A 26,885-nucleotide genomic window follows, 5' to 3' on the forward strand; every position below is an offset into this window, starting at 1 on the left:
TTTTTAGGCCACTATCTCAGCCTCTTTCTTGTTATGTTATGTCCTCTCCTCTAACTGTCAAAAACACATGCAAGGGCAGTCAAGCATGATGCCAAGGAAATATGTACATACAGTCCACAGTGAGAACACACATTTAGCAGCGTTCCCTCCCCCAGTTAGTTATGTTATGTTGTGTTGACTTGACATATGAGTATTACTCGCTGTAGAAAGTGTGAAGATACTGTATCAGTATCCAGTAAAACAGTACTAGAAGCAGTATTTCTATAAATCAGTTTCATTCCTTATGTTAATTTTTTTAGATTTGTTGTAAAATGGGTTCATGGTCTAAATTAGACTCTCAATTATAACATCTTGTGTAGCTAATGATAGACACCTACATTTCCGCTCCAGGTTATATAGGCACATACACACGAATTTGCATTTTATTTAATAAAATCCACCAATTGAGTTTGAATTTGATGTGATATTTTTGATATTTGATGCAATTCAACGTCGTTCCATGACAGGGCATGCAAACTGCTGCACAGAGAGATATTAAAATAGTTAACTTTCAACTTTTCATCAAGCAGTGGTTACTAACCCGGAGGCTGGAACCCCAATAAGGATTGCGAAGGCATAGAACATGTTAAAACATACTTCTGCTCAACAAATTAAAGCAGCATTTGAGACATTTCAGGCCTTTTACAAAATACTCTATTTACAAATAGCATTCACTCCAGGAGTGAATGCTGGAGGGTGTAAACCCAGCCCCAGTTAGATGCCCTGGGGCTGGGTTAACACCCTCCAGCACCCTCTGGATTCTTTTTTTAAATATGACGCATTAAAAGCCACATTATTGATTAGACTACCCAACAATGTATTAAATAGTTATTAGTAATTAGCCCCCCCTCAACCAGCTAAACTATAGCAGCAGGCCCTAGTTCTAATAGGTTGATGTCAGTAATGATAATCAAATGATGTGGCCTATCATATTATAGCCTTTATTACATTAACACTGACAGGAGCCAATTCTGCAGAAGGAATACTTTTGATTTTGAGACTTTTAGTTGAATTAGTTCTTATACTGTCACTTAAGTATGCTGTTTAAATTTAAAAATTTAGAGCCTAATACAGTGAGGATTTTTAATTGTTTTGTATTTTGCACAGAACCTTTACTCTTATTTCTAACTCGTGCTCCTCTAGCCTATAATACGGTGGCCTATATGACACACACTTTATAATAATCGTAGCTGGTGTGTTGTTGTCTAATTGTCTGCGGTATCGTCGCAGTTGTTCTTTATAATCTTCCAACGGCAACAAGCTTAGGTTGTTTTTTTTAGCATCACTTCTGCTGCCGGACCAATTTCGTAAAGCTTTATCATTTCAAAGAATTGTTTTTGTCTCCGTCCTGTGAGTTTCCACGTGTGCGGGTGTGTGACACTTCAGACAGACGCCGGCAGGGTTTCCCCCGGTGTCTTACTGGAGGCCGGCCGCTGTGCGCACGCTGATAAGCTTCGCAGGAGAGAGAGAGAGAGAGAGAGAGAGAGAGAGAGAGAGAGAGAGAGAGAGAGAGAGAGAGAGAGAGAGAGAGAGAGAGAGAGAGAGAAGAGAGAGAGAAGAGAGAGAGAGAGAGAGAGAGGGAGAGAGAGCAGGTGCGTCCTCCTCAGCATCCCCGGCTCCGTGTCTCCGCCCTCCCGCTGCTCACTATGGGCTGGAGGATTTAAGAGGGCCCGCCGTAATGATGAGGGCTTTCTGAGACTGATTGATTTCAAAAGTTGACGGGTTTCGAGTTCCACAGGTAAGAGCGGCTCGGTGTTCGCATAGCCTACTAAACTAAAGCACATTAAAGCCACGTGCGTGGGAGAGCGGGGTTAGTGAGTTTTTACTGAACCTGGATGAACTCATCCTTCTTTGCTAAACTTGCACTACTTTCAAAACACGTATCAGCACACTGCGCATTGATACAGGGCTAAGTGCAGTATTCGCGTGCGTGTGTTGGGACAGAGATGAACGCAGAGGTGGATTACGGAGGCTCCGGGAGCAGCGGGAACGGAAAGCTGCGCCAGTGGCTCATCGAGCAGGTGGACTCCGGCAAATATCCCGGGCTGGTGTGGGAGAACGAGGAGAAGAACATCTTCAGGATACCGTGGAAACACGCCGGGAAACAGGACTACAACCGTGATGAGGATGCCGCGCTTTTCAAGGTAAGAGACTTGCACCCTCCGCCAGACACAACGAAAACTTTCAGAATAAAAGTAGAAACACTGGTGTGCAAACTTCTTTTTTTTTTAATAGTCTTTAGCATACAGTCTAACTGACAAAACCCATCGTTTTCAAAGGATTCAAAGTGAGATAACGATTATTAACATTTCTCTCATTTCTCTCTTAGGCTACAGTAGATTTTTTAATTGTAAATCGGCCTTATGGTGCTTTTCACAAAGTATGAATTATTGAGGCTTAATCACGTAGGTCAATCAAAGGGACATTAACCAGTTTGTGCTGCACATTTAAAGTTTTTAATATTTAATGTAAAGCACCCCTTTGTGTATGAAATGTGCAATAAACATGCATAGGGCTGCAACGATTCAGTTCATTATCGATTAGTCTGCTGATAGCTTACTGTGTAAAAATGTGATCCATTATTGTTATGAATGATAAAACAGGAAATATCCAAAAACGTTTCAGACACTGACAATGTCTCAAATGTTTTTTTTCATGTTTCCTTTTTTTGATTCATTTTATATTGATGTAGGCCCCACTCAGTTAATCGACTAGGCTTAATTGTTTTAGCTCTCTATTTACTTTCCTCACGTGCTGGAGATCAGTGTGGTAGGCTTCTTGTCTCATGCTCTCAGGCCAAACTTTAGTCAAGGTTTTTAAAGTGTTACCGGTTGTGGGTCTGCAGGCCTGGGCGCTGTTTAAAGGCAAGTTTCGGGAGGGGATCGACAAGGCCGACCCGCCGACCTGGAAGACTCGCCTCCGCTGCGCCCTCAACAAGAGCAATGACTTCGAGGAGCTGGTGGAGAGGAGCCAACTGGACATCTCAGACCCGTACAAAGTCTACCGCGTCATCCCTGAGGGCGCCAAGAAAAGTCAGTCCCAAATATCACATATCACACAAATCACACAATACTGCTTTTAAACTGTTTTTGAGGAACATTTTTTTAAAACACATAAGACATTACATTTGCAACATGAACATACACCCAGACAAAAATCCAGGAAAGATGGCACAGTAATCACAATATTCAAGACCTTAAAACATTTGATCACAAAAATATTCAAGACCATACAACAAACTAATCAATAAACCATAAATGACATATCCACAACACCATCATACATGTCTTTCCCCAGCACAAAGCTTCTTTCCCATGTAGACATCCATCCGTCCATCCATCCATCCATCCATCTATCCATCCGTCTGTCAAACCTTTTATATGTATGTCATCTTTTCAAACGCCGCCATCCTAGCCATCTCCCAAGCCCACTCTTGAATTGACGCCCCCCCTTCATTCTTCCTTCCTCTTAAAAGAATCTGTCTGGCTATCATTAAACTAGTCTAGACCCAGCTTCTCATGTGCTTATTCTGCTAAAGAGTGACCCATCTACAAATAATCTTAGGATGAATGGAACCTGGGTCCCTGCAATCTGACATAGGTTGAAATGTGTGTCTTTAAGGTATTTTTGTTAGAAGTTGTTATGGTAAGCTGGTTATAATGAGACAAAGTTGGAAATTTTCTACCGTGATTGATAAAGGTCAATGACTCCTCAGTGCAGTAATAAACTGTTGAAGAGTCACAAAGCCAAACCACCAGAGAAGGTCACACATGCATGATGTCAACAGCTGTGTAGACTGCTGTATGTGTTAAGATTGTTTTTTTTCTTTTTCTTCTGTCTTGCGTTTAGGACCCCGACAGGATGACAGTCCTCTGAGTCCAATGAGCTATCAGGTGCACTCCCCCTATCCTGCACTGCAGACTCAGGTGATTTGCATACACATGGAAATGAGTGTGCTAGAGAGAGAGAGCGATAGAGTGAGAAAGGCAAAGAGTGAGAGAGGTTTGATGCCTAACAGAAACAGTGGATGAGAAAGCATATCGTGCATGCTTGAATGCCCTCAGATGCACCAGGTCACAGGTTTTACAAGTTGCATCTCAAAGTCTTACTGGCGCTGACTTCAAGTGCTGTTGGAAAGGGTGAAATTATAATAAAAGACATTTAATTTGGTGCAAATCATGTAAAAACTATGTCAAACTATCAAAGTACTAACAATGTAATTATAAATGGAATAGGTTTGTAGTATTATTCCCTTAATTCTCTTTAGGAAAGGATTTTACATGGCAGCACAAAGACTCAAAATCAATGACAGAAGTTGCATCTTCATAAACACAATTTAAATTTGCAAACTGGAGCGTGCATGTGTCCGGTACCAACGGATCATGTTAACTTTATTATCATGTAAACTGATTGTTTGTGTGTCTGTCTGTAGATGCCACAGTACGTGCCCACACCAGAGTGTGGCTGGAGAGATTACTGTCAGGAACAGGCCGCCCTGCCTGAGCTGCCCTACAGTCAGTGTCCCTGTCCCCCCCGCAGCCTGCCATGGCAGGGCCCGTCCATGGAGAACGGTACGGTACTCAATATGCAAAATATATTGGAGGGCTCCCAGGTTGCTATGGACTGGTGATAGACGTATGAAATGTGCTTACAGTGTCAGCATATATACCTTACATGTTTGTATAGAATAGATAGTATAATAATAGTACCTGGGCAGCAAGATTTAAGCAACCCCCTTACAGTGTCAACGCAAAATATAATATAAAAATATAAAAGGTAAATAGTGCAGAAAAAAGAGAAGGGGGGTAATATATATATATATATATGTCTACATATAGACATATGTAAAGTAGTAATGAAATTGCACTAAATCCCAGTGTCCTTTTAGGTTATTATAAATAGTATTGCACGGTAGGTGGGAGAAGAAAGTCCGGGCGCCGGGGGTAGGCTGTTATGGTGGTGGTTCTGGCTTTTAGAGAGAAGTATAGGGATGGGGTGATGGCAAGTGGGGTGGGGGGGGGATGTGTCCATATGTCTTTTGTTAAAAAATAAATACAGCATTTTAATCATAAAACATAAACATTAGCATCCTAGGCAGTGCCTTTTGTGTGCGTGTGTTGAGCCGGTCTGGCCCTCTGTGTGTGCAGGGTACCAGCTCAGAGCCTCCATTTACTCGTACGGTCCTGCTGACAGCCAGCCCTCGCCTTTCTCACTGGACGCCAGCATCAGATCAGCGGAGGCGCTCTCAGGTAGACACTTTCATTTCACTTTCTCTCTGCACGCTATAAAATCAGAATGAAGGGGGGGCGGGGGGGGGAGGGGGGGGGGGGGGGGGGGGGGGGGGGGGGGGGGGGGGGGGGGGGGGGGGGGGGGGGGGGGGGGGGGGGGGGGGGGGGATGGTAGTGTTGGTCCAGTGGTGTCCTTAGCTGAACTGTAGATTTCGATTTGGCTGCATATTGTTAAGTCTCAGAATCCTTTAAACAAAAACCATAAATTAGGACCTAAGTCTGTATAATGTGCTTTGTTTATGGTCATATACAGTGTATTACATAGCTAAAGATATAGACGTCTGTTTGTTTAACTTTTAATCTATGTAGCTTAATTGTAGCCTACATCCGTTTAGACATCTATAAAATGGCTAAGGCAAAACAGAAAAGGATTAAATAACACTGCTTTGAAATTGGGAAGATTAATGCAAATGAACAATGTTTTTCTAAGCTTAAAAATACAATAATTGCCCTAATGAGGGCTAAAGTTTAAACCCGTAGGCTGGCGTTTCCATACGTGTGCAGCACTAGCGCCCGGGGTGTGTAATGACTGTGTGTCTGTCAGCTAGTTTGGTTATGTACTGCCCCCTAGTGGCCATGCAACTCATACACTGCCCCTAGTGACAAGAAATGAAGGAATGCAGCTTTAATAAATCAACGTTTCTTTGTGATACTTCAGACATAGCTGGTCTACTTAAAATGACATTTGAAGGAAAGACATATTTTTAGAAAGTGCTTCACTTCACTGAGTGGAGTGATGGTGGCACTATATTAAAAGTATAACATCAGTATAACAAAAGACAGCGTTTACCCGTTTTCCAACTACAAACCTTAGGCTGCAGTAGCGTATTATTTCGTTGGGTGTCTCTAAACTCCGGACGCAGCGAAGGAAGAAGAACTCGACACAGAAAGGATTTTTAAGGCCTATACCGATATGAATATTTGGTTATTTAAAAAAAACGATATGCCGATATATGGGCAGATATATATATATTTTTTAAAATCCAGAAATGATTAACAAAACATAAACAGACTTCCATAACATTAGTTATTTGTAGTAATTTATGAGTTCTCACTAAAATAATATATTAATTTGTTTTATTGTCACAACAGAACAGAGGAACATCAAAATATATTAAAGTTCTGATTAACAAAATTTATAAAAATACAAACTTATATGAAACTTAAAGTTCTTTGAACAAAAACACATTAACAAAAAGAAAATCTGTGCTACCAACAGGGACGTTGTACAGTGCCCTCTGGTGGACAAACTATGAAACGCCAACGCTCATAACGTGGTTGTCAGTCCGTTTTTAATAATTAGATATTCATTTATCAATTAATCAGAATCATTTACTTTTAATTATGGATGTATCGGGAAATCGGCCCGCCGATATATCGGCTGTAGAAGGAACTTGTGTTGGAACATTTTTACCCAGCAAAAGAAATTGCCACATACAATATTAAATGAAGTTAACTGTTCAAACAATACAGTAACGTAAGCTATTTATAATAGCTTGATACACAGTGGAAACTAATTTGCTCTTACCAGTTTATCGCCATGTGTACTTGTCGTCCACAACAATCCCACGAGGAGAACGAGTTAGATAACAGCAACACACACAGAGAGGGGACAGCGAGGGACATCCGGGGCCGTTGATCCAGACTAACGTGAAAACTACCTGTGTCCTCTTCTCCTCCTATCAGACTTCCGCCTGCATGTGTCTGTATATTTCCGGGATACTCTAGTGAGGGAGGTGACCACCTCCAGTCTGGAGGGGTGCCACATCACCCCAGAAGAGAAGCACTACCTGCCGCCCGCAGGCCCCGAGGTGATCCCCCTGCCTGTGGACAGTCTGTCAGCCCAAAGGGGGTCAGAGGAGTGTCCCCCGAGTCCGCCGTCCAGCCTGGAGAGGGGAGTGTTACTGTGGATGGGCCAAGACGGACTGTACGCTCGGCGGCTGTGTCAGGGCCGAGTGTACTGGCAGGGAGGACTGCCCCAGTACGGGGACAAGCTCGACAAACTGGAGAGAGAGGTCACCTGTAAACTCCTCCACACACAGGACTACCTGACAGGTGAGACAGCAGAAAAGGGCTGCAACTAATTTCATAATCATTGAATCTGGAGATTTGTATTTGATGGTCTATGATTGATAAGTCCAGGTGGAAAATAACATCACAGTTTTTCCTAAAGCCCGAAGTGGCATCATCAACTCACCAGTACACATCCAAAGATATTAAATTCCCATTTAATGGCAAAAAATTGGAAATATTCACATTGAAGAAGCTGGAACCAGCAAAGGTTTGGCATATTGGTTTTACAAATGATAAACAATTGCTTATCATACATGTTTGTCGCTTAGTTCTTCAACACTGAAAGCATGTTGGACACCACGGTTTATTCACCAAATGTTTCTGGCCGCCCAGTCGTGAAAACCTCGGCTGTTCAATAATACTTAACTGCTGTTCTGACACCTCAAAGCCTCTTCTAACCATCTGGATGACTAATAGTTCACGTTGCACACTAAAAACCCAAATTCTAACCCATTTATCAAGTTGCAACTACAGCTGGAAAAAAAGTAGATCTCTTTTGCTCTTTTAGTCAAACACGAAAATATGAACGTGTTATTTTGTATGAACATTTCCGAAAGAAATGCCAATCCAAACCAATACAACTATTTCGATTTTTAAGAATTTGTACATAAGATATTTCTTTGGTGGCTTCTGTCTTTGTCAGAACAAAGAGCTGGAACTTGAGAAACAGGTAAAAAGTTCAGCAGACAGAGTATTTTTTGAGAGTTCTGGAAATACCTTCATAAGAGTGTGTTGTTAATCATCTTTCTGAGTTATTCAATGTTTACTTTTTCCAAAAAATCAGATTCTTAGCGCTGTGACTCCTATGTAATAGTGTGAGAGTACTTAAGAGGCCAACACTGGGGCTAAGGTGTTAGTCTGAACCGACTTTGTGAAAAACGACAGCTCATTTACTGTAAGTCAAAAAATCACTGAAGACAAAAGCCATCTAAGAACAGAACTTAACCCCCCCCACATAGTCAAAATCACTGTGTCAACCCTAACAACTGTGGTTGACCAACTCTTTTAAGTAGTATTTCATGATGAGGGAACGGTCACATGACTTCTTCACAGCCACATCATCCCCGCCCACATGCTAAGCCAGCCCCAGCTGTGTAAAAAACCTGACAGCTAATTGGATTTGCATACATGGTGTGACCAGGACTTTCCATTTGAATCACCCCAAATGTCATGTCACTTCAAGTGAAATTCTCCTGTATTCCTTTGAATCTGTTCAAATGTATTTTAGATATTAATAGCGGACAAGTATCTGATCTGATCTCTTTCCTGACTACCAGAGATCCAGAGCTGTGGGCTCCACGGCCGGCCGCTGCCTCGCTTCCAGGTCGTGCTTCATTTTGGGGATGAGTGTCTGGACCCGCAGCGACAGAGACGCACCCTCACAGTCCAGGTGACCGCCCATATCCTAGCACTAGCTGCTGCCCTCAGATAGAACTGTAACAACGCCAAATGGCGCTTTGCAATTAATTGTCTTGGAAATAATTGCGATTAACAATATAATTGTCTCTTTCTGTCAAATTTCTAAATATTACTTTTTAAAACCAATTTAAAGTTTTGAGTGAATCTTAGAATACATATCACTGGTATGTGGTCCATATGATGGAATAAGACAAAGACACTGCCTATAAAGTAAACAACGCCTCTTATCCTAAAACATTTTCTGACTGTACCCCGCCTTTTCAAAAAGGTTCAAGTACCAACAACTAACAATTGAAACAATAACAAAAATATATAGTCCGACCAATAATCACTTATATACTTACAATTTGGCATAGCTAAACAGAATCAGCAATTTCCAGTCATACGCCTCAGCTATGCTAAATATTAGCAATTGATTGCGGTTTGACAAAGAAAGCGCTATTATGTAAAAAGAAAACTGTCAATTAGACAGTAATGTAATAATTGGTAATAATTGTTACATAATACATACATAATCTATGGAAAACATACGACTCATTTTTGTTCATTTTTGTTGTTATGAAAGTGTATTGGGTCAAGTGCAACAGCTAGCATAGCTTTAGCGCTACGGTCCTACCAGTAATTACTTTTATAGTTACAGTTTGGCTTTTCTAAAGAAACTCAACAATTACCAACGCCAGTCACAACCCTTAAGACCCCAATAACGTAAAAAATCTATAAATAATGTAATGATTCTTATGGGCCTACACTCATATTAAAGTAATGTTTGATTTGCCATGCCTCACATCTCCACATTGCACTTCCAGACACCTATAGATTACTTTCAGTTTTGTCATTTTGCACTTTTAAAATGAGATTTGAGGATTTGAAAGTCTGTAAGAACTTCTTCATAGTCAAAACTTTAAATTCAGTTTCAGAACGAGTCTTGCAGAGACTCAGCACTCGCCCGGTTCCAGCCCTCTGAGTCACAGCCCACATCTCAACCTTTTTCTTTCTAGTGATTTAAAGTGAAAACGAGGCAGCAATTCAGCCTAATTATCAGCCTAATTGTATCTTTGGAGGAATCAAACCAGCTTTCTGACTCTGTTTCAACCTGGGAAGATCTGAAGCCCGTGTTAGCTTCACCAGGAAAATAGTCAGCAGACTAACTTATATATATATAAGTAACTTATTATTATATAATATAAGTAATATAATATAAGTAACTTATATTATACTTACTTATATAATATATATATATATATATATATATATATATATATATATATATATATATATATATATTATCTTATAGATTAATAATAACAATATTCACACGTTGCAGCCCTAGTGCAGATTTAAGAGTTTAAGAGTCAGAATATCCTGACGCTTGTTTTCTAGAAACTCTCCCATCCATAACCCAGGAAAACAGCTGTCAGTGAGCACAACACAGACCAAATCATGCACCTGAAAAGAGTCTGAGCTGTGGATAGTTATTTATAGGTCTTATATTCAGGTTATTATTGTTGCATTTCCTTAGAACACACATTAGGTGTACCCTTCATATCAGATCTTCTCCTTTTTAAAGAGGGGAAAGAGCAGATTTTAAGCAACAAGTGTGTTGAATCTTTGTTAGACAGCTTCAGAAACTCAGAAATCATACAGGTGCCAATATTTCATAGTTCCATACTATCTCTATGACAACTGAGCAAACTGCATCCAGGAGCCAGAGTTACAGTAGAGAGCTCTGGAAAAAGCTACTAAATGTACCTTTAAGTGAATATTCTATTCTAAAAATCCTATTTTTCACTCCTCAAACCCCAGATTTAACTTTTTCAATACTAACTTTTTCAAATATTAATTTTTTATATTAGTTTTTATAGTGACGTGAGCTCACAGAAACAACCTGCAATGGAAAGTGGTGACAGTTGGAAGCCTTTCACTGACCTGTGTGGCCTTCCTGTGTTTCAGGTGGAGCCGCTGTTTGCCAGGCAGCTCCAGTACTACGCCCAGCAGATGGGCAGCCACTACTACCGCAGCTACGAGCACCCGGGGGTCACGGAGCACCTAAGCACCTCTGAGGACTACCAGCGGACCATCGCACACCACCACAGCAGCAGCCTGCAGGAGTGATCTCAGAAGGTTCAAGTGACTGTTGAAAACTTCAAGATGCAGCAGTGACCTTTGACCCAGGAGACGGGAGGACAATGTATTATACAGAAAAATGATGGACAAAAGTTACAGTAACTGTTTGTGTGCCTGTGTGTGTGTGTGTGTGTGAGTGTGTGTGTGGCAGGAACAAAAGTTGCAGTGTTATTTCTTTTCTCACCTTACTTTATTATTACGACAACATGAATATTTTTCATTTCATTCTTACTATGCAACGAAAACTGACAGCTTAGGTGATTGTACTGTAGGAAACTGTGTGGTGAATTTTAGATCCTGAAAGTGCTCATATTATGTTTTTTTCCCGTTTTCCCTTATCTTTATTGTGTTATATATGTGTTATATACATATTTTTTGTGCACGTTATAGGTTTACAAAGTGAAAAAGCCCAAAGTCCCCCCCCTAAAGGGACTTATCATCTCCAACAGAAAACACTGTTCCCAAACTGCTCCAAACAGCTCTGTTGTAGTCCAGCTGTCACTTTGTAACACACGTTACAATGCTCACCTAGCTGCTAGCGTTGCACGTCCTCATACTCTGCAACTGACTAGCTAGCAGTACTGACCTAGCCACCGCACATGTGCAACTCCAAACAAAGATGGAACAGAAGTGTGATGTCCCACTCTGTAGCTGAAACAGAGAGCTCAACACACAGGGTGAAAAGAGGAGTTGCAAAAATGTGCAGTACAACAAATATATGGTGTTTTCTGAAAGTTAAACCATGTAAACCTATTCATGTAGAACCTCTAAATACAATTATGAACCTGAAGATGAGCATGTATGGGCACTTTGAGTTGGTTGTTAGACATACCAGTCTCAAGTCCGGACAGTAAACGTGAAGGTGGAGCCAGCGTGCAGTAAGCGTTGTCAAGTTATCAAAATCCACCCACCAGCACGTCTAAAGAAGCTAACAATATATAATGTGTCAAATGTGAGCTTTAAAAGGTGCTGGAAGGCAGATCTTTCACCTCTGGATTGAGCCAGGCTATGCTAAGCTAAGCTAATCTTCTGGCAGTAGCTTCATATTTGCTGTACAGACGTGAGAGTGGTATGCATTTTCTCATTTAACACGTCTTCTAAATCAATTTCTGTTACTAGGAGACACTATAACCCCCGTATGGTAAATTATGAATGACGTCTTGTGCCCGGCTGTGTTTGTGTGAGAAACTCTCAGGGATCTATTTTTAGATAAGCTTTTACAACTTTTGTATGAAATATTTCAATTACATGGTATATTTTCTAAATGTATCAGGCATCAAATCTGAGAAAGAGTTGGAGTCAATGTTTTGAACTTGCCTTAAAAAGGAGTACATTTCTGTTTTAAAAAATTATAATAAAAGGCGTGCACGTGCAAAAGAGTGACGGCCTCTGTTCGTAACTGTGTGAGCTCTTTGGGTAACGTCAGGGCTGTGTGTGCTGCGTCTGAACAGGAAGTATGGCTCAGATGCAGGATGAAGCTGGTTAATCAAGCACTTCGTTATCACAAACACATGTGATGACATCACGGGGGGAGGGAGGGAGAGAGAGAGAGAGAGGTTGGCCACGCTTTCCGCGCTGCGCCGGAGAGAAAGCCTTCCTGGCTTCTGCTCACAGATTAGAGTCAGTTTCCACTTCCATGGAAAACAATCGCAAAAACCCACAAAAACATCCGTCACTGCCACATAATAATTTACAAGAAGAGCAGGGAAGATGCCGTCACTCGATAGAGTGGCCTGAAAAACAAATTGAGACGTTTTTACTTTGAAATCCACTGACTAATTCAAAGTTTAAAACGACCCCTAACACAGAGTACAGAGCTGCAGCTAATGACTCTTTAATTATCGATGAGTGTGCTCATTTTGGTTTTAATAAACGGATTCACCGTTAAGTCTGTAAAATGTAAGATAAAAGTCAAAAGAATCACACCTTTTCCCGGCCTAAAGTTACGTCTACTACATGCTTGTTTTCACACAAAAATTCAATGAGATCAAATTTGCACATAAACCAAAAAAGAGGTAAAATGTGCAGAATATTGCCGGCCTTATCTTCATCCCTTAAAACCTACGCTACGCTAGACATGAGAGTGTGTGTGTGTGATTGTGTTTTAGTGTTTTCAGCAAGGAATATAATACAATATAAAGCACATAAAGCAGTAAAGTGTGTAGAAAATTGCCGGCCTTATCCCTTTAAAAGCATGCTACACTAGACTATAAGTGTGTGTGAGTGTGTGTGTGTGTTTTAGTGTTTTCAGTGAGGAATATAAATGTTATTTCAAAAAAAGAAAACTGCAGTCTAATCCAGTGTGTATAGACCGGGGATCTTCAACAGGGGGTCCAGGACCTTTAGAGGGTCCTCAGAGTTACTGCAGGGGGACCCAACATGGTATGTTGCTCCTACGGGCCCCACAAGCCCCACAGGCCCCACAAGCCCCACAGGCCCCACAAGCCCCACAAGCCCCACGGGCCCTACAAGCCCCACGAGCCCCACAGGCCCTACAGGCCCCACAAGCCCCACAGGCCCTACAAGCCCCACAGGCCCCATTAGCCCCACAGGCCCTACAAGCCCCACAGGCCCTACAAGCCCCACAGGCCCTACAAGCCCTACAAGCCCTACAGGCCCTACAGGCCCCACAGGCTCCACAGGACCTACAGGCCCCACAGGCCCCACAAGCCCCACAGGCCCCACAGGCCCTACAAGCCCCACAGGCCCCACAGGCCCTACAAGCCCTACAGGCCCTACAAGCCCTACAGGCCCTACAAGCCCTACAGGCCCCACAGGCCCTACAAGCCCTGAAAGCCCCACAGGCCCTTCGATTCACTGGGCTACATGTATGTTTAACATTAAAACATGATGTATAAATATATGAATATGTATATTGTATTGTATATATTTTAGTTCCTTATTGTTGTATGCACTATATCCAGGTATGTGTAAAGGCTTTAGCCCCCCCACACGTTATTGTAGGGGTCCCTGCTCCGCCTCTCTTTCGGCTAATGGGTCCTTATATAGACCCCTGACATAGATATATTGGGTTGTTTTTTTTCCAATGATATGAAACACTTTGATATTTACTTCTCACGTGATGTTGACCAACATATAAAGACAGCAACAAAACGTATTACTGTTGTCTACTATCCAATGAACTGCTGGAGGACAAACGTCACATGGAGCTCAAAATCACCTAAATCTAACTTTTCACGTTGGAAAAACACAAATGCTCTGGTTAACTTTACAGTTACTGGTTGTTGTTTAGTTTTTTAAATTTCAGTTATGGTATGCTCACAGAAACTAATGCATGAGGCTGACTTTTCACTGCAACAAAATGAAGTTTAAGCTTTTTCACTTTGTAAACCTATAATGTGCACAAAAAAAGATACATAACACAATAAAGGTAAGGTACAAAGCCAAAAAAGCATAATATGAGCACTTAAGCCATTTCTGCCAATAAACCCATCACTTTATTAGTAACAGTTTTGATCCGTTGGGGAACATTACATCGTTTAAAGAGTCTGCAGTCACTGAAGGAGAAAACCCACAATAACTTCAACTCAAATCATGCAACATTTCTACGCAGAACATTTTTAAACACCTTTTTCCTACAGCAGGTGGATCCTTGAACGCCACACATTTCAATTTAGTTTAAGGTAATGAGCAGTAAGCCAGATATTAACTTCATCCATTGAGTGTTGATCTATATTTGTTACAGGTAACATGATCAACATAACACGAAGTATGAGAATTATGCCTGAATTATTGCACCAATATATTAGTCATTATTTGGATGATACTGTTAACATATTTAAACAATTATTGCGTGATTACAAAAAGCATTTTAAACACTATGTAAACATTAATAAATGGTTTAAAAATGATGTAGTTGTGAGACAAATAAGTGTCTATTAATGTATGTATTGGTTACCTATAAATCCTCCTATGGCCACCATAAGTGGAGGCTGATGCAACAGATTATGAAAACACAGTAAAGTAAGAATATGAAATGTCTTCATAAGATAAGTTATGACTGGTGACTAATACTGTAAACTAATAAACTTACAAATGTTGTTACATTGGCTTACACCTACATTAAACTGTGTGTTATGTACCATTTATTTAATGTATATATAGTGCTGATGAACGCTAACTGGGGCATGTCCTTGGGGGAAAGAATCCAATTAATCTGCACACATTTTAAAAATGTAGTTCTTAAATTCCCTTGCCAGTGTGAATTCTGTTTCTTGATAATCTTGGTAATGTCTGCTGACTTTTTGCAAGTCCATATGCATTAATACTGAAGGTAAAATGTCCCAAAAACAGTCCGGGTGAGCTCAATCTAAATTTACTGTGTCAAATGTCTCCATTCCTTTTAATTACCCACTCACGCAGAACACAAGTCAGACCAAAGTCTATATGTCTAAATGTTTTGCGGGTCTCGTCATCTCGTCTCCCGAATGGAACGGAGTTCTGGTGAATATAAAGAAAAGAAGAAGAAAAAAATACTTACAAATACTCCCCCTTCTCACCTCTGTTACTGTAAACAAAGAGCGGATAAGGGTTTAGGCTTTGAACTTACTTTTGTGAATGAATCCGTGGGAGGGCGGAGAGCTAAGTTTAGAAATCAGAGAATCAAAACAACTCCTGCGTGCCCTGCATGGCTTTCCCCTAAACGCAGATGGGAAACCAAGACAGAAAAAAGCGCTGTGGGGCACGAATGTAGACAACAGAAAGTTGTATCCAGAAGCTCTGGTCCTGCTCTCTGGAACCAGCTGCCTGATGACCTGAGATCCATTTGCTTTTATGAATTGTCTTGTTATGCTGATGCTCATACTGTATTCCTACTTCTGTTTATGCTTTGTACTGTGTATTCTGTTTAAAAAAAAAAAAGTAAAGTCCTTTGGGTTTCTGTGTGATGAAAGGTGCAATACATTAAAATTGCCTTTGCCAAAAGACTACTGAAATGTACAAGTGGAGCTTGTTTAAGAGTGGGGATAACCTGGATAAGCTTGTGTCTTTGTCAAACTTTGTCATGTGAGCTGTGGGTGTGTTGCTGTCTGTCTCCTCTTTCTGAGTGACTAGACCTACCACAACTGTACCGTTCGCCGTGCTAGTGCCTACACCCATGATCATAATCACATAATCACACTTTCTGTTCTCGCCATCTTCCTCTGGCATCCAAAGACAGCTTGTTCTGTTCTCTGCCCTGCCACCCACCCCCCCCCACCCCCTGCACACGCCCTGGGCTCATCCTCTTCCCAGAAAGCTAGACACCAACATGCCAGACAGCATGAGTGAAGTGGTGAGCTGGAGCTCCAGAGATGAATGGCCTAAACCCGCTGCTTTAAACCGTGGTGCACACAGACCAACTGCCAGCAAATGTGCACTGATGCAAAATGGGTCACTTGAGTGTGACGTATGGATCTGTGCAAAGACAAGATAAGTGATCGGTTTGCAGAGGCTTCACAGGTTTGGCCACATTCATTCATTAACACCTCTGTATGTACAAAGTGTAGTTGACATTGGTGTAAAAATGCAGGTCATACGCTTTCTGGACCTTAGCATCAGAAACATCTGTTTGCTTAACTGTATACTTGTATGTGGATAACTGACAAGAAAGTTGGACTACATGGAGCATCATCATACAACGTAAAGCAGTTAAAGAACACCACAAATTATACCGTTAAATCTAGTTGAATTAGCACTTCTTTGACATAAATGCTTATTCAAGGTTTCATTTGATACATTCTAGGTTCGGAAATGTACATGATGGAAGATAAACTGTGAAAAAAAAGATAATGATGTAATACCATACCATTTCTACTAGAGTTGGGCCTCCTTCCTGATTTACCGCGTTATCCGATATTACCGTGACTAATTAAAAATGATGACGTAAGGCTCAGACGGCGTCACCAAACACAGAAACTAAAAACACCTCTCCCTTCTCATTAGGTAGGAACCCCAAATGCTGCCAAACTGCAGAAATCGTTCTTCAAGACATGGTCACATAAGATTTAATTTTTGTCTCCTATATAACTGCATTTCATTTTTTACTGACCCTGTGGCCGTATTACCACCCAACCCTAATTTCTACTGCTTTCTAATGTCAAAAAAGAACACATTGATGTAATAATGTTGAATTTGTGTTGATAACCAAGGGACAACTAAGTGTATTGGAACAAGGAGCATTATAAGGTGTCTCACAAAGTGACGCATGTTTGTCTTGGAAGTAAAGGCTGGACTACAATAGAGCCGTTTGGAGCAGGTTGTTAAAAAGCCAAACAGCATAATTCAAGCCCTCTCTTGAGGTGCTGACGAGGTCGGGGACTCGAGTCTGTCCGGTGTGTGAGTTGGAGGAGCCATGGTGAATCGGAAGGCGGGCTGTCAGACTCAACCAATCTGATTGGTGGAGTGCTAACCCGGAAATTATGAGTGGTATAAGCGTGACTAATGCCTTTCAAAATCTGACAAAAATCTTTTAAACTGACCGTTGTCCAACTGCGGCTTATTTCACACTTAAAATGTTTTTTCAGAAACATGTTTCGGTGAACTATTTTAGTAAAATACGAGACCATATTCTTAATGACAGTCTGGCTTTGAAATTCTGAAGAAGCCAGACCCACGTGACGCGTTTGTCCAATCAGCTGCCGGCTTTCATTTTTTGGGTTGACATAACAGATCAGTGCTGCCTGCTGTTATAGAGACGTATTATATCTTGTGCCCGTGCAGAACGTACGACCAGCTTGGCGTCTCTTCGGTTTGTTCCGAGGAACTTTTTTGACCAACTGTGGGAGGCGGTCAGTCCGACTGCCTTTCCACCAGAAGGTTTGACGTCGGGTTGGTGTGTCAGGGCCTTTAAACCGGACATTACAATCTTTACCCTGCCGGCTCTCTAGGACAAATTCCATGTAATATCTGATGAGCCAGAGTATGAACAGAGCCACTCATTGAACAGAGAATTCAAGTTAATGTTTCTATCATGCAGCTTGTGCGAACATCCAAAGTTGAAAGGGTGATTTACACAAAGACTGTTACAAAAATGTCTACTTCAAGAGATAGGATTCGTGAACTTCTGAAATTGAAAGACGCAATTCAAGGACTGACAAGAGACTCGGTTGTTTATGACCAAATTACGAACTGGCTCCATGATGTGGTGTAATCCGCATCACGTCCGGCCTCCTGTACACTCCACCCAGGTGCCACCTCTCACCTAAACCAAACAGAGTATTTCCAGTAGATAAACTCATCTGACACACACAATCTCCTGTTGTGTGCTAAATGTGTAAAAGGGAAACTCCAGATAATGTACTGTACACACCTGATTCTCCTTGACATTGTCTGGAGTTCATGTAAGAAAACAGCTTCAGTTAGTTAGGAAGATGTTGATGACGTAATACTTAAGTTGAGTTGAAATTGTTGCCGCAAAAAACAAGCAAATGAAAGCATTTTAACGGTAAGTTTCTTACTTTATTGGGCAGGAGATATGGCACAGAACACAGCATCAACACCAACTTTAAATCTTGATTAGGACTAGTATTTCAGTGATTCCAGTCTGGTTACAGCCTACGTCCCACAGCTGACCCAGAAATCTCCTTAAACCAAGCCAGAGTTAGCCACTTGCACACTGCCTGTAAGCTCCGTGAGTGGCCGTATGTGATTAGCATAACCAACATGACTGGGACTACCCTACACAGTAACAATGAAATCAACTCATTTAGTGTCTTTGAGATTAGATAAACAGACATTTGTGTCCAATGTGGCGAAGCAGAAGTTGAAAGTGACACAGAAAAACAGCGATGAGTTAACAAGTGAGGAGATAACTGAAAAGATTGACACATCGATAAGAAACGAAGCGCAGTGTAGTGATAGATAGAGTGGATCACGTTTATCTCTTAACAGGCTGGATGCAGGAGGGCTGGAAGCAGGTGAGCTGGAGCTGCATGCTGCTTTTAAACTTGTTCAACAGCTCTTCCAGTAACCTGGCGGAGGGAAAACAAAAAATCATGTGAAATTCAACACCATCGTCATCAAAGCATGAAGCAAACCCCAAAACAAAAAGATCAACTTTATTAGCACCCAGCATGAGACTCACTTCTTATCGGCTCCGCTGTGCAGCTGAGGCAGGGCGTCCAGAGCCAGTTTGAAGCTGGCGCTAGAAACAAGACGCTCAGTTACTACTTTTTGAATTTTATTGACATTGGAAACAAGAAAAACACAGTTCAGAATAAGTCTAGGCATACACACTGACCCCCACACATGAACACATACTGCACATGTACGCACACACATGCACACACACGACAGTGCGTGCACACAGCAGAACCAGATTACTTTCACTTCCTTTCCATAACCCACAAAGTAACATAAATAGGGATTGTAGCGAGGGATGTGTGACTGCTAAGATTTATGTTTGTTACATTCACTACCATAAATCACTGGGCGCAAAACGCGAGTTCCCGTCTGTGCCCCAATGTGAATGTGTGTGATGTGTGTGTATGCTTGCATGTTTGAGTCTGTCTGTGTGTGTGTGTGTGTGTGTGTGTGTTGCACTTACTTGCTTTCAGAGTTTAGGTAAGTGGCTATGGCGTCTCTCAGAGCACAGAGTTCAAGTCGAGCCTGAGGACAGTGGGAAGGAGGGGGGCATGGGGGTTGAGTTTAAAAAAAAAAAAAAAAAAAACATCTTCAACTGTCAGCAGTTAAAATATGGTGTTATCAGTAACGACAGGTAAATCCCCCAACAAGTTTGAGGGTCGACTTATGAGTCAGGGTCTTACTATGAGTGATAAAGTGCTCTGTAACTGTGTGAGTGCGTGCCAGTGTGTACCTGCAGGGCTCCGTTCTTGCTGAAGGAGGACACACATTGCATAAGACGACACATCTCGTCCGCAACTGACATTACAATTCGAGACAAAACTCGAGGGACCAGGTCCTTAGACACTGTGAAGACCTGACACAAACAGAGTTGGTGATAGAATCGTGAGACAGAGGGTGAGGAGACCAAGAACAGCTAGTTAAAGGCACCGTTTGTCCAAAGAACGGAGAAGAGTTCATGGGGGGTAAGAGGAGTGTCGGTTGTTTTTACCTCAGCATGAACTGTGATGATGCTGACCAGAGCTTCCTTCAGGTAGTTCCTTACACCTGAGGAAGAAGAAGGCACAACATTTACATAACTCCAGGTAGACGGGAGGATGAGACGCTAACAAATAACATTGTAGAGATCAAATTGTAGGGATCCCCGCCAAGGTGATGAGCCCTCAAAGCGCTCTGGTGGTTTTGCTCTCTAAAGCCGCCTACACATGATCCGTGGTAAAACCGCTCTGCGCTGGCCGCTCCATTGTTTTCCGGTGGGGAGAGCGGTGCCGCCCAACTAAGCACAGCGCTAGGAATTGCCCGTGTGCTCAAAGTCCAAACCATTTCAACTTAGACCTGGTTGGCGCTGACCTTTCAACGCTCCTGTGCTTTTCCTCTCTGCTCTGCGCCCTACCTCGCGGGTCTTTCCCGTGGATCATGTGTAGGCACCTTAAGGAGGAATTCTAGCTGTGTGTTAGTTGTCAGTGTCACTTCTGGTTTTATGCACACGGCCTTTTGTTTGATTTTGTTGACAATATTACATAAAAGTTATGTAGATGAACACTTTGTTCATCCCCTTGGGGAAATTTGGTGTTTCACAGAAAGTATCATTTTTAGTATTAACACCAAAACTCTAGAGTCGTATTGGCACTAGTGTAGAGAATTTGCTTAAGGGTGATTTCTATAGCCATGTCAAAATCACCAGATGAAATAGCAGCTGATAATGTTTTATTTTTAATGATGAAGATGTGATCCAGGGAGAATGTTTGGGAGCTGTTGCCTAGGTTTTAAACTGCAGGTCTTAGGAGACACAGCTCCGCCCACACCAGGGTTGTGTCATCATGTGTTATTTACCTAGACAGCAATCTAGTATTGTTTATAGTGTATATACAACAGTAAAAGGTCAATATAAGTGGCTGTTCAGTGAAATTGTCATTGTTTAAGTGATTAAAAATGTTTTGGAAACCATAGTCATTTGTGCTAGAAATTAGGAAAAAACTAACTTTGCGATATATTTTTCCCTGCGATATATACTGCGATATGAAAAAAGAGGACAAATAGCTCTATTTGGAAATATTAAATCATTCTCGACTATTGTGGTAATTTTGTAGGGGAGTGCAGCTACATAGAAGATAAAATGAAAAAGGATCTTTTCTAATGTGAACTGTTCTTTGTTGAACTAATGCTTTATAAACACCAAAGCAAGTAAGCTGTGAGTAACGATACTCATCTGAACGGATTTTGTAGAAGGAAATTAGGTAGAAATACGCTGGTTGACTAGCATGACACCATTGTATTTATATAATAATCAATCCAGGCTAAAGTGTATGACAATGACAGTTGAGTTAGTTGAGACGGACGGACCCCTAGTTTCTTTAGGCTAACTATATTAGCTTTAGCCTGGCTGGTAGCGGTCATGTAATTTGCCCAAGTGAATGGGGCTATATACCTTTAAGGACATTCTGTTACGTCCCTACGTAAATATGCACGCAGTGTCAGTAACGTGAGACTCGCGGAGCTGTGAAGAGAAGTTTAACACATGCCTGCATGTTTTCTACTCGTCTGCTTGACAATACACGTGTTCATGAAAGTCTGAGACCCGTGTGGACATTTGACTTCTTCACAGTAGCAGCTTACTGCGGGGAGAAATGGCCAGAAGACGTTGTGATTATGTTGCATTAATCAGGTGATTTAGTTTGCATCTGCAGCGAACACAACACACTGACCACTGTAGCTTCACTGACTGCCCATCGCAAACTATGTGCATCCCTGTGTCAGCTGCTGCCTACGGGACTTTTCTAACAATAAGGTTCAGCCCTACTAGAAATGTGACTAAGTGAGAGGACTTCATGTGTGATTGATCATTATTGCTTCATAATAAACTTGCCTCATTAATAAGAGTTAAGATGCATGCACATTTCAAAATAATGCAAATACATGGAGCTGGAAGTGTATAATGTAAACTTTACACTGCGCAGTGAGGAGAAGAAGAAACAGGAGAGACCATAGTTAATTTGTAAGTTTTAACTCTATCATGGACTAAACTAACTGCAAAAAAAAACACAACAGACTGAAAGTACTGAAACTGGATTGTTAAAACTTTGAAGCGCGCGTGCACACACACACACAAACAAAAGTGCAACAAGTGAAAGTATCATATCCTAGAACTGTGGTTTTGTGTCCAAAATGTTCCTCTTTCACATGAAGCACAAACACACACCGGGAGGAACAAACCAGAGCAAGGCCCAACTTTCGATCAATGCCTTTCTAAAACTGTGTAAATCTGAAAATTCACCCGGAGCTCTAACACACACCCCAACATGTTGCTTCACATCCTGTGCTAAGGTAAACCACATATACACATTTAAGTTTCACCTGGGTTTTGGTGCATCTGGTAAGAAAAAAAAATGTAAAGTCAACTGGTGTGCAAACACGTCGCTGCACACCCACAGCACAACACAAAGGCCATGATACTTTTAGGGGGACCAATAGAGTGATCTCAGCGGTGTTTACAGTAAGCCATCAAAGAGCAGTACTTTACACATGACACATAAGAACCACAACAACGCAGATCAAGCCAGAGATGTCTGATTCTCATCCCACAGGACCGTTTGGGGCTAATTTGTGATATTAACGGGGTCAGTTAGTGGTTGCTGCGGGTGATTTCCCCTGTCGCCTCAGTTAGGCCGTACTGTACAGTACCTGTAGGTGTTTGGCAGTCTCTCCAGTCAAAGTATCCAGCGCAGATGCCGGGCTCCAGAGAGCCTGCGATTGGGTCAGCTCGTCTCTCGATGTAGGCCTCAAAGAGTTTTCTATCCAGCTCTCGTACCGCGTCCACACTCACCTGGCAGGCAAAGGACAAACAGAATGGAGAAATACATTATGAGAATACAATGTATTGTTTATTGTCACTTGTAAGTCTAAGCACACTGTAAAACTTTACAGATAAATCCATCTATCAATAGATACACATAATCAATGTCATCATACAACTCATCTTTATGTAGAATTTCTGCAGGTTTCACCAAGTCAAATGTAAGACTTAGTAAGACCATTATGAATATATAAAACCTTTATCACAACGTCAAATAAGTTTTTCAGAATAAAATCTGTTTTATGTCTGTGGTATTAGCCGAAAGAGACTCGCACCGATAACACAAAAGCTGATTGGATGCAATAAAACTGTGACAGTAAAAATTATATCTGGACTAGTCAAAGAAAGAACTACAAGACCACAGAATTAAAAACAAAGAGCATTAGAGGTAACGTTACATCAACATAGGAAAATTAAGACCTGTTTAAAAAATGTTAAGACCTAGAACACAATACTTAAGCTAATTAAAGACTTATTAAGGCCTAAAACTTGAGACTTTTCAAGACCCTGCAGAAACCCTGGTAGATGGGGCAGGGCCATCATGACAGAAATAAGAGTATATTTCCAAGAGCAACATAGGTCATTGAATGGTGAAAATGGTTAACAGAGCTTTTCTCTCTTAGCAGACAAACAGCTTTGCATTTTTTAACACGCGTGCATGCACGGTTTGTAACATTTAACTGAGTTAGTGCTTCCAATTAAAGGTGTGGGGAATTTGACTTCTTCCAGTATAAGCTGTACAGCTGTGCCACACCATGAGGCAGCTGTGGGTTAGACAATTTTGGACAAACTGTCCCCCACAGCTTGCTTTCTTAATGCTATTAAGACGAGAAAAGTAAACGTCTAAATCGGTCTTTCAGAGAAAATGATGTTCACCAGTTTTTACAGGAAAATCAACCAAACATTTATTTGCTTTGTGAATCAGCCATTAGTCATTGTGAGTGTGTGTAAGTATGTGTGAAGAAGAAAAAAGAGACAAAATGTGGAACTGAGCTTTCAAGAGAATGACCTTTACTTTTTTTTTTTTTTAAAGAAAAGAGTCATATCTTTAGCATCTGTCTGATCAGCTTTGTTGTTAATGACAACACACTTCTCATTAGCTGTATGAGGCAGAGGTGATTACTCCTTTGGTAAGAAATGGTAAGAACTGGAGTGTTAAACTGACCCGTGTTATTTTCTCGGTCCCCGTGAGGCCATGTTTCTCAAAGTGATTGGCCAGGTTCAGGAAGGTGCGCCTCTCCAGGTATTGGCAGTTGCTGAGAATGATCAGTAGACGCTGCTCCTATACACAGAAAAAAAAGTTTATTCCTTTATATTTCTCACAGACCTTATGCATTTCCAAGCCCCTTGACCTTCAAAATCAGAACTACATCCTTAACCCAACCCAACCCAACCCTTAAACAAAGTCTTAAGCCTCAAACAGCCCTTTGAAGAAGCGAGAACCAAACAAAATGTACTAATTTTTCCAAATGTTTCCATTGAACTAAAATGTCATCACCTTTCCAAAATGTCCTCACTTTGCTAAAATAGCTTCGCTTTTCTAAGTGTCCTTAGATAACTTAAATGTTCTTACTTTACAAAAAACGTCCTTACATTTCTAATAAATATTTTTTCGGGTCTCTTCCATTGATTAGTGAAAGTGGATAGACACGAAAGGGGGAGAGAGATGGGGGATGGCAAGCAGCAAAGGGCCACAAGTTGGACCCGAACCGGTGCAGGACTCAGCCTACATAGGGCGAATGCTCCCACTGGGCGAGCCATAGCCGCCCCAAACGTCCTTCTATTTCTAAAATGTCCTCACTTCTAAAAATGTTTTTGCTTCGGATAAATGTTCTTACTTTTTACTAACATTTTTTATGTGTTTAATGTTTTTACTTCCAAAAATCTTTCACTTATCTTCACACATTCCCTTCTTTCCTTAAACAATAACATACTTTTCAAAATGTCCTTGTCTCCTAAAATGTTCTGCCTTTCACAAAACTGTCCTTACTTTTCAAACTTGTCCTCTTTTTTTCTAATAGGCGTGGGCGCCTTCCCAAAATCGTCTTCGCTTTGCGGAAATGTCCTCACTCCCAAGGTCTCAAACTCAACTCGGTGCTCACAAATAAATAAGTAGGATAGCACAAACACACACTAATGCATAAAAATGATCAAAACACAAGCACGCAAACACTGACAGGAGTGATGACCAAATAGTTAGCCTAAACCACAAATGATGTGGTTGATGTTGACTGCAGACAATATAGGAGACTTCAGTGGTCTGATGCAACCATATATCTATCTAGTAATGGGAGCCAGGTACCATCCTTGTTTGTATGTGGTGCTTTCTAGTTTGTCAACTAGCCAAACGCTAGATTTCATATCATGATATTTTCATATCAGTCGATGCCCTTGAGTCTTGCTGCCTAACCTCTGCAACGCACATTCGGGCTGGGGAAACCCCGTCCGCACCTTGCTCCATTTCCCTTTACCAGAAGCACTATACACCTTCCTCGTCCTCCTCCTCCCATGCGCTTAACCCCCTTCACTAACATATCAAACTAGTTACAGGAAATGAGGACGTATCTGCTTCTTGTCCACAACCAGGAAACAGCCTGATAACATTTTGTGGTTTGAATGAGTATGACACGAGTTTCTCCTGTTGTGTAAAGGACAAAGCCCACGCTTAGGTGACGCTGCCAGATGTGTGATGTCAGGTGTATTAACCCCAAACTGTTTAAAGGAAATAAAAAAACAAAAACAAAAAAAACCATCATGCTTACAGATGTTGGACTGAAGCCCTCGTGAACTCCAGTAAACCGATCTGGAGAGCACAGGTCCACTGAAATGTTGCTGCACACAGAAGAGAGATTTTAAGACCTTTTCAGAGTCAAGCACAACATAATCAAAGAAATGAAAAAGTCATCCAAATACTTACTGAGATGTATTAATGTCTGCATCAGTTTTAGTGCTCAGAAGCTCCAAGGAGTTCATGAAAACCTGCGTTGAACACATGAATACATTTGTCAGGCATGGTGTGTAACTCACAACGGAGGTGCCAACCTCTTATCTTACTCTACATGACTGGCTCAGTTTAGGGTTGGGGAAATGAATCGATGCAGCAGTATTGCAATATTTCCCGTGGCAATACAGTATCGATACACAGGCGCCAAGTATCAACCTTTTAATATATATGTGTTGGTCAGTTTGTCTGCTTTACAATCCCATTTTGCAGGAATAAAATTGAAGTGAGATGAACAAACAGAGAAATGTCTCTTTTTAGATAAAACAGATGTTGTCAAACTTTCCTTTTGGGGACATCCTTTGATATTGGAAAAAAGTTGAAGTAAAATTGCAATAATATCGTATTGTGGCATAAGTATCGTGATGATATTGTATCGGGAGGCATCTGGTGATTCCCATCCCTAGCTCAGTTCACAACAGATATAGCCTAGATCTTAGGTACGTTAACATGAGGTGGGTGATTCAGTGGACAGTTTTTATACTATAAGGTTCAATAGTTGTGCAGGTTATTACAGTACATTACATTTAGCTGACACTTTTATCCAAACAGACGTACAATTGCTGTAGGCTTATATCAGAGGTTGTGCACTTTCGGAGCGACTACTGGTTAAGTGTCTTGCTCAGGGACACATTGGTAGATATTCTATCTATCATACAGTGGGAATCGAGCCCGGAGCTCCCACACCAAAGACGTGTCGTATCCACTGCCCCATCACCACCCCCATTTCAAAAGCGCCCATAGACTCAAGCTGCAGCAGGAAATCAGTCACAGTGTGGGTCTAAATATTGGGCACTGTCAGAATTTTGACACAGCAGGTCTTTGGTTGTCAAAGCTCTAAATTGTACAGTATGAAATAAAGCTGCATATTTGTCATTGTAAAATCCTCCTGCTTCCTTTTTTATTTAGACATCCATAAATCAAACAACCATATCCTCACCTCAAGTTTGGAGCAAAATCTGCGGGCAGCAAATTAAGAGCTAAGACTGTGGGTCTACTGCATGTT

The 26,885-nt window shown here is 41.3% G+C and overlaps 3 protein-coding genes across 4 annotated transcripts in view; 2 read left to right on the forward strand and 1 right to left on the reverse strand.

Moving 5' to 3' along the window:
- The window catches only part of LOC117950855 (dual specificity protein phosphatase 22-B-like), a 13,287-nt gene extending 13,029 nt beyond the window's left edge, over nt 1-258 (forward strand). Inside the window, exon 9 of the mRNA XM_034882218.1 lies at nt 1-258. This exon is cut by the window's left edge and continues 228 nt beyond it. The gene's annotated coding sequence lies outside the window, so the exon portion shown is untranslated.
- A 1,413-nt stretch (nt 259-1,671) lies between these two features.
- On the forward strand, nt 1,672-11,396 carry LOC117950484 (interferon regulatory factor 4-like). Of its 2 annotated transcripts, XM_034881577.1 has the most exons (9): nt 1,672-1,777; nt 1,984-2,183; nt 2,885-3,071; nt 3,889-3,965; nt 4,472-4,610; nt 5,187-5,288; nt 7,014-7,382; nt 8,678-8,790; nt 10,770-11,394. In XM_034881577.1, exons 2-9 carry the CDS (start codon nt 1,986-1,988, stop codon nt 10,929-10,931), a joined length of 1,347 nt encoding a protein of 448 aa, XP_034737468.1. In that variant the 5' UTR covers nt 1,672-1,777; nt 1,984-1,985; the 3' UTR covers nt 10,932-11,394. The 2 variants fall into 2 exon arrangements, with proteins under 2 accessions (XP_034737468.1, XP_034737469.1); XM_034881578.1 differs by lacking the exon at nt 1,672-1,777 and having other exon boundaries at nt 1,816-2,183; nt 10,770-11,396.
- Nucleotides 11,397-18,544: 7,148 nt separating this feature from the next.
- exoc2 (exocyst complex component 2) overlaps nt 18,545-26,885 on the reverse strand; it is a 51,260-nt gene continuing 42,919 nt past the window's right edge. The window contains exons 20-28 of the mRNA XM_034881576.1: nt 25,796-25,857; nt 25,641-25,710; nt 24,044-24,160; nt 22,707-22,848; nt 20,017-20,072; nt 19,759-19,881; nt 19,489-19,550; nt 19,027-19,086; nt 18,545-18,913 (exon numbers count right to left, since the gene is read on the reverse strand). Coding sequence (XP_034737467.1) covers nt 18,820-18,913; nt 19,027-19,086; nt 19,489-19,550; nt 19,759-19,881; nt 20,017-20,072; nt 22,707-22,848; nt 24,044-24,160; nt 25,641-25,710; nt 25,796-25,857 — 786 coding nt within the window. The 3' untranslated portion in view covers nt 18,545-18,819. The remainder of the gene's footprint in view (nt 18,914-19,026; nt 19,087-19,488; nt 19,551-19,758; nt 19,882-20,016; nt 20,073-22,706; nt 22,849-24,043; nt 24,161-25,640; nt 25,711-25,795; nt 25,858-26,885) is intronic.

The sequence above is a fragment of the Etheostoma cragini genome, chromosome 9 (assembly GCF_013103735.1).
Source record: "Etheostoma cragini isolate CJK2018 chromosome 9, CSU_Ecrag_1.0, whole genome shotgun sequence".
NCBI lineage: Eukaryota > Metazoa > Chordata > Actinopteri > Perciformes > Percidae > Etheostoma > Etheostoma cragini.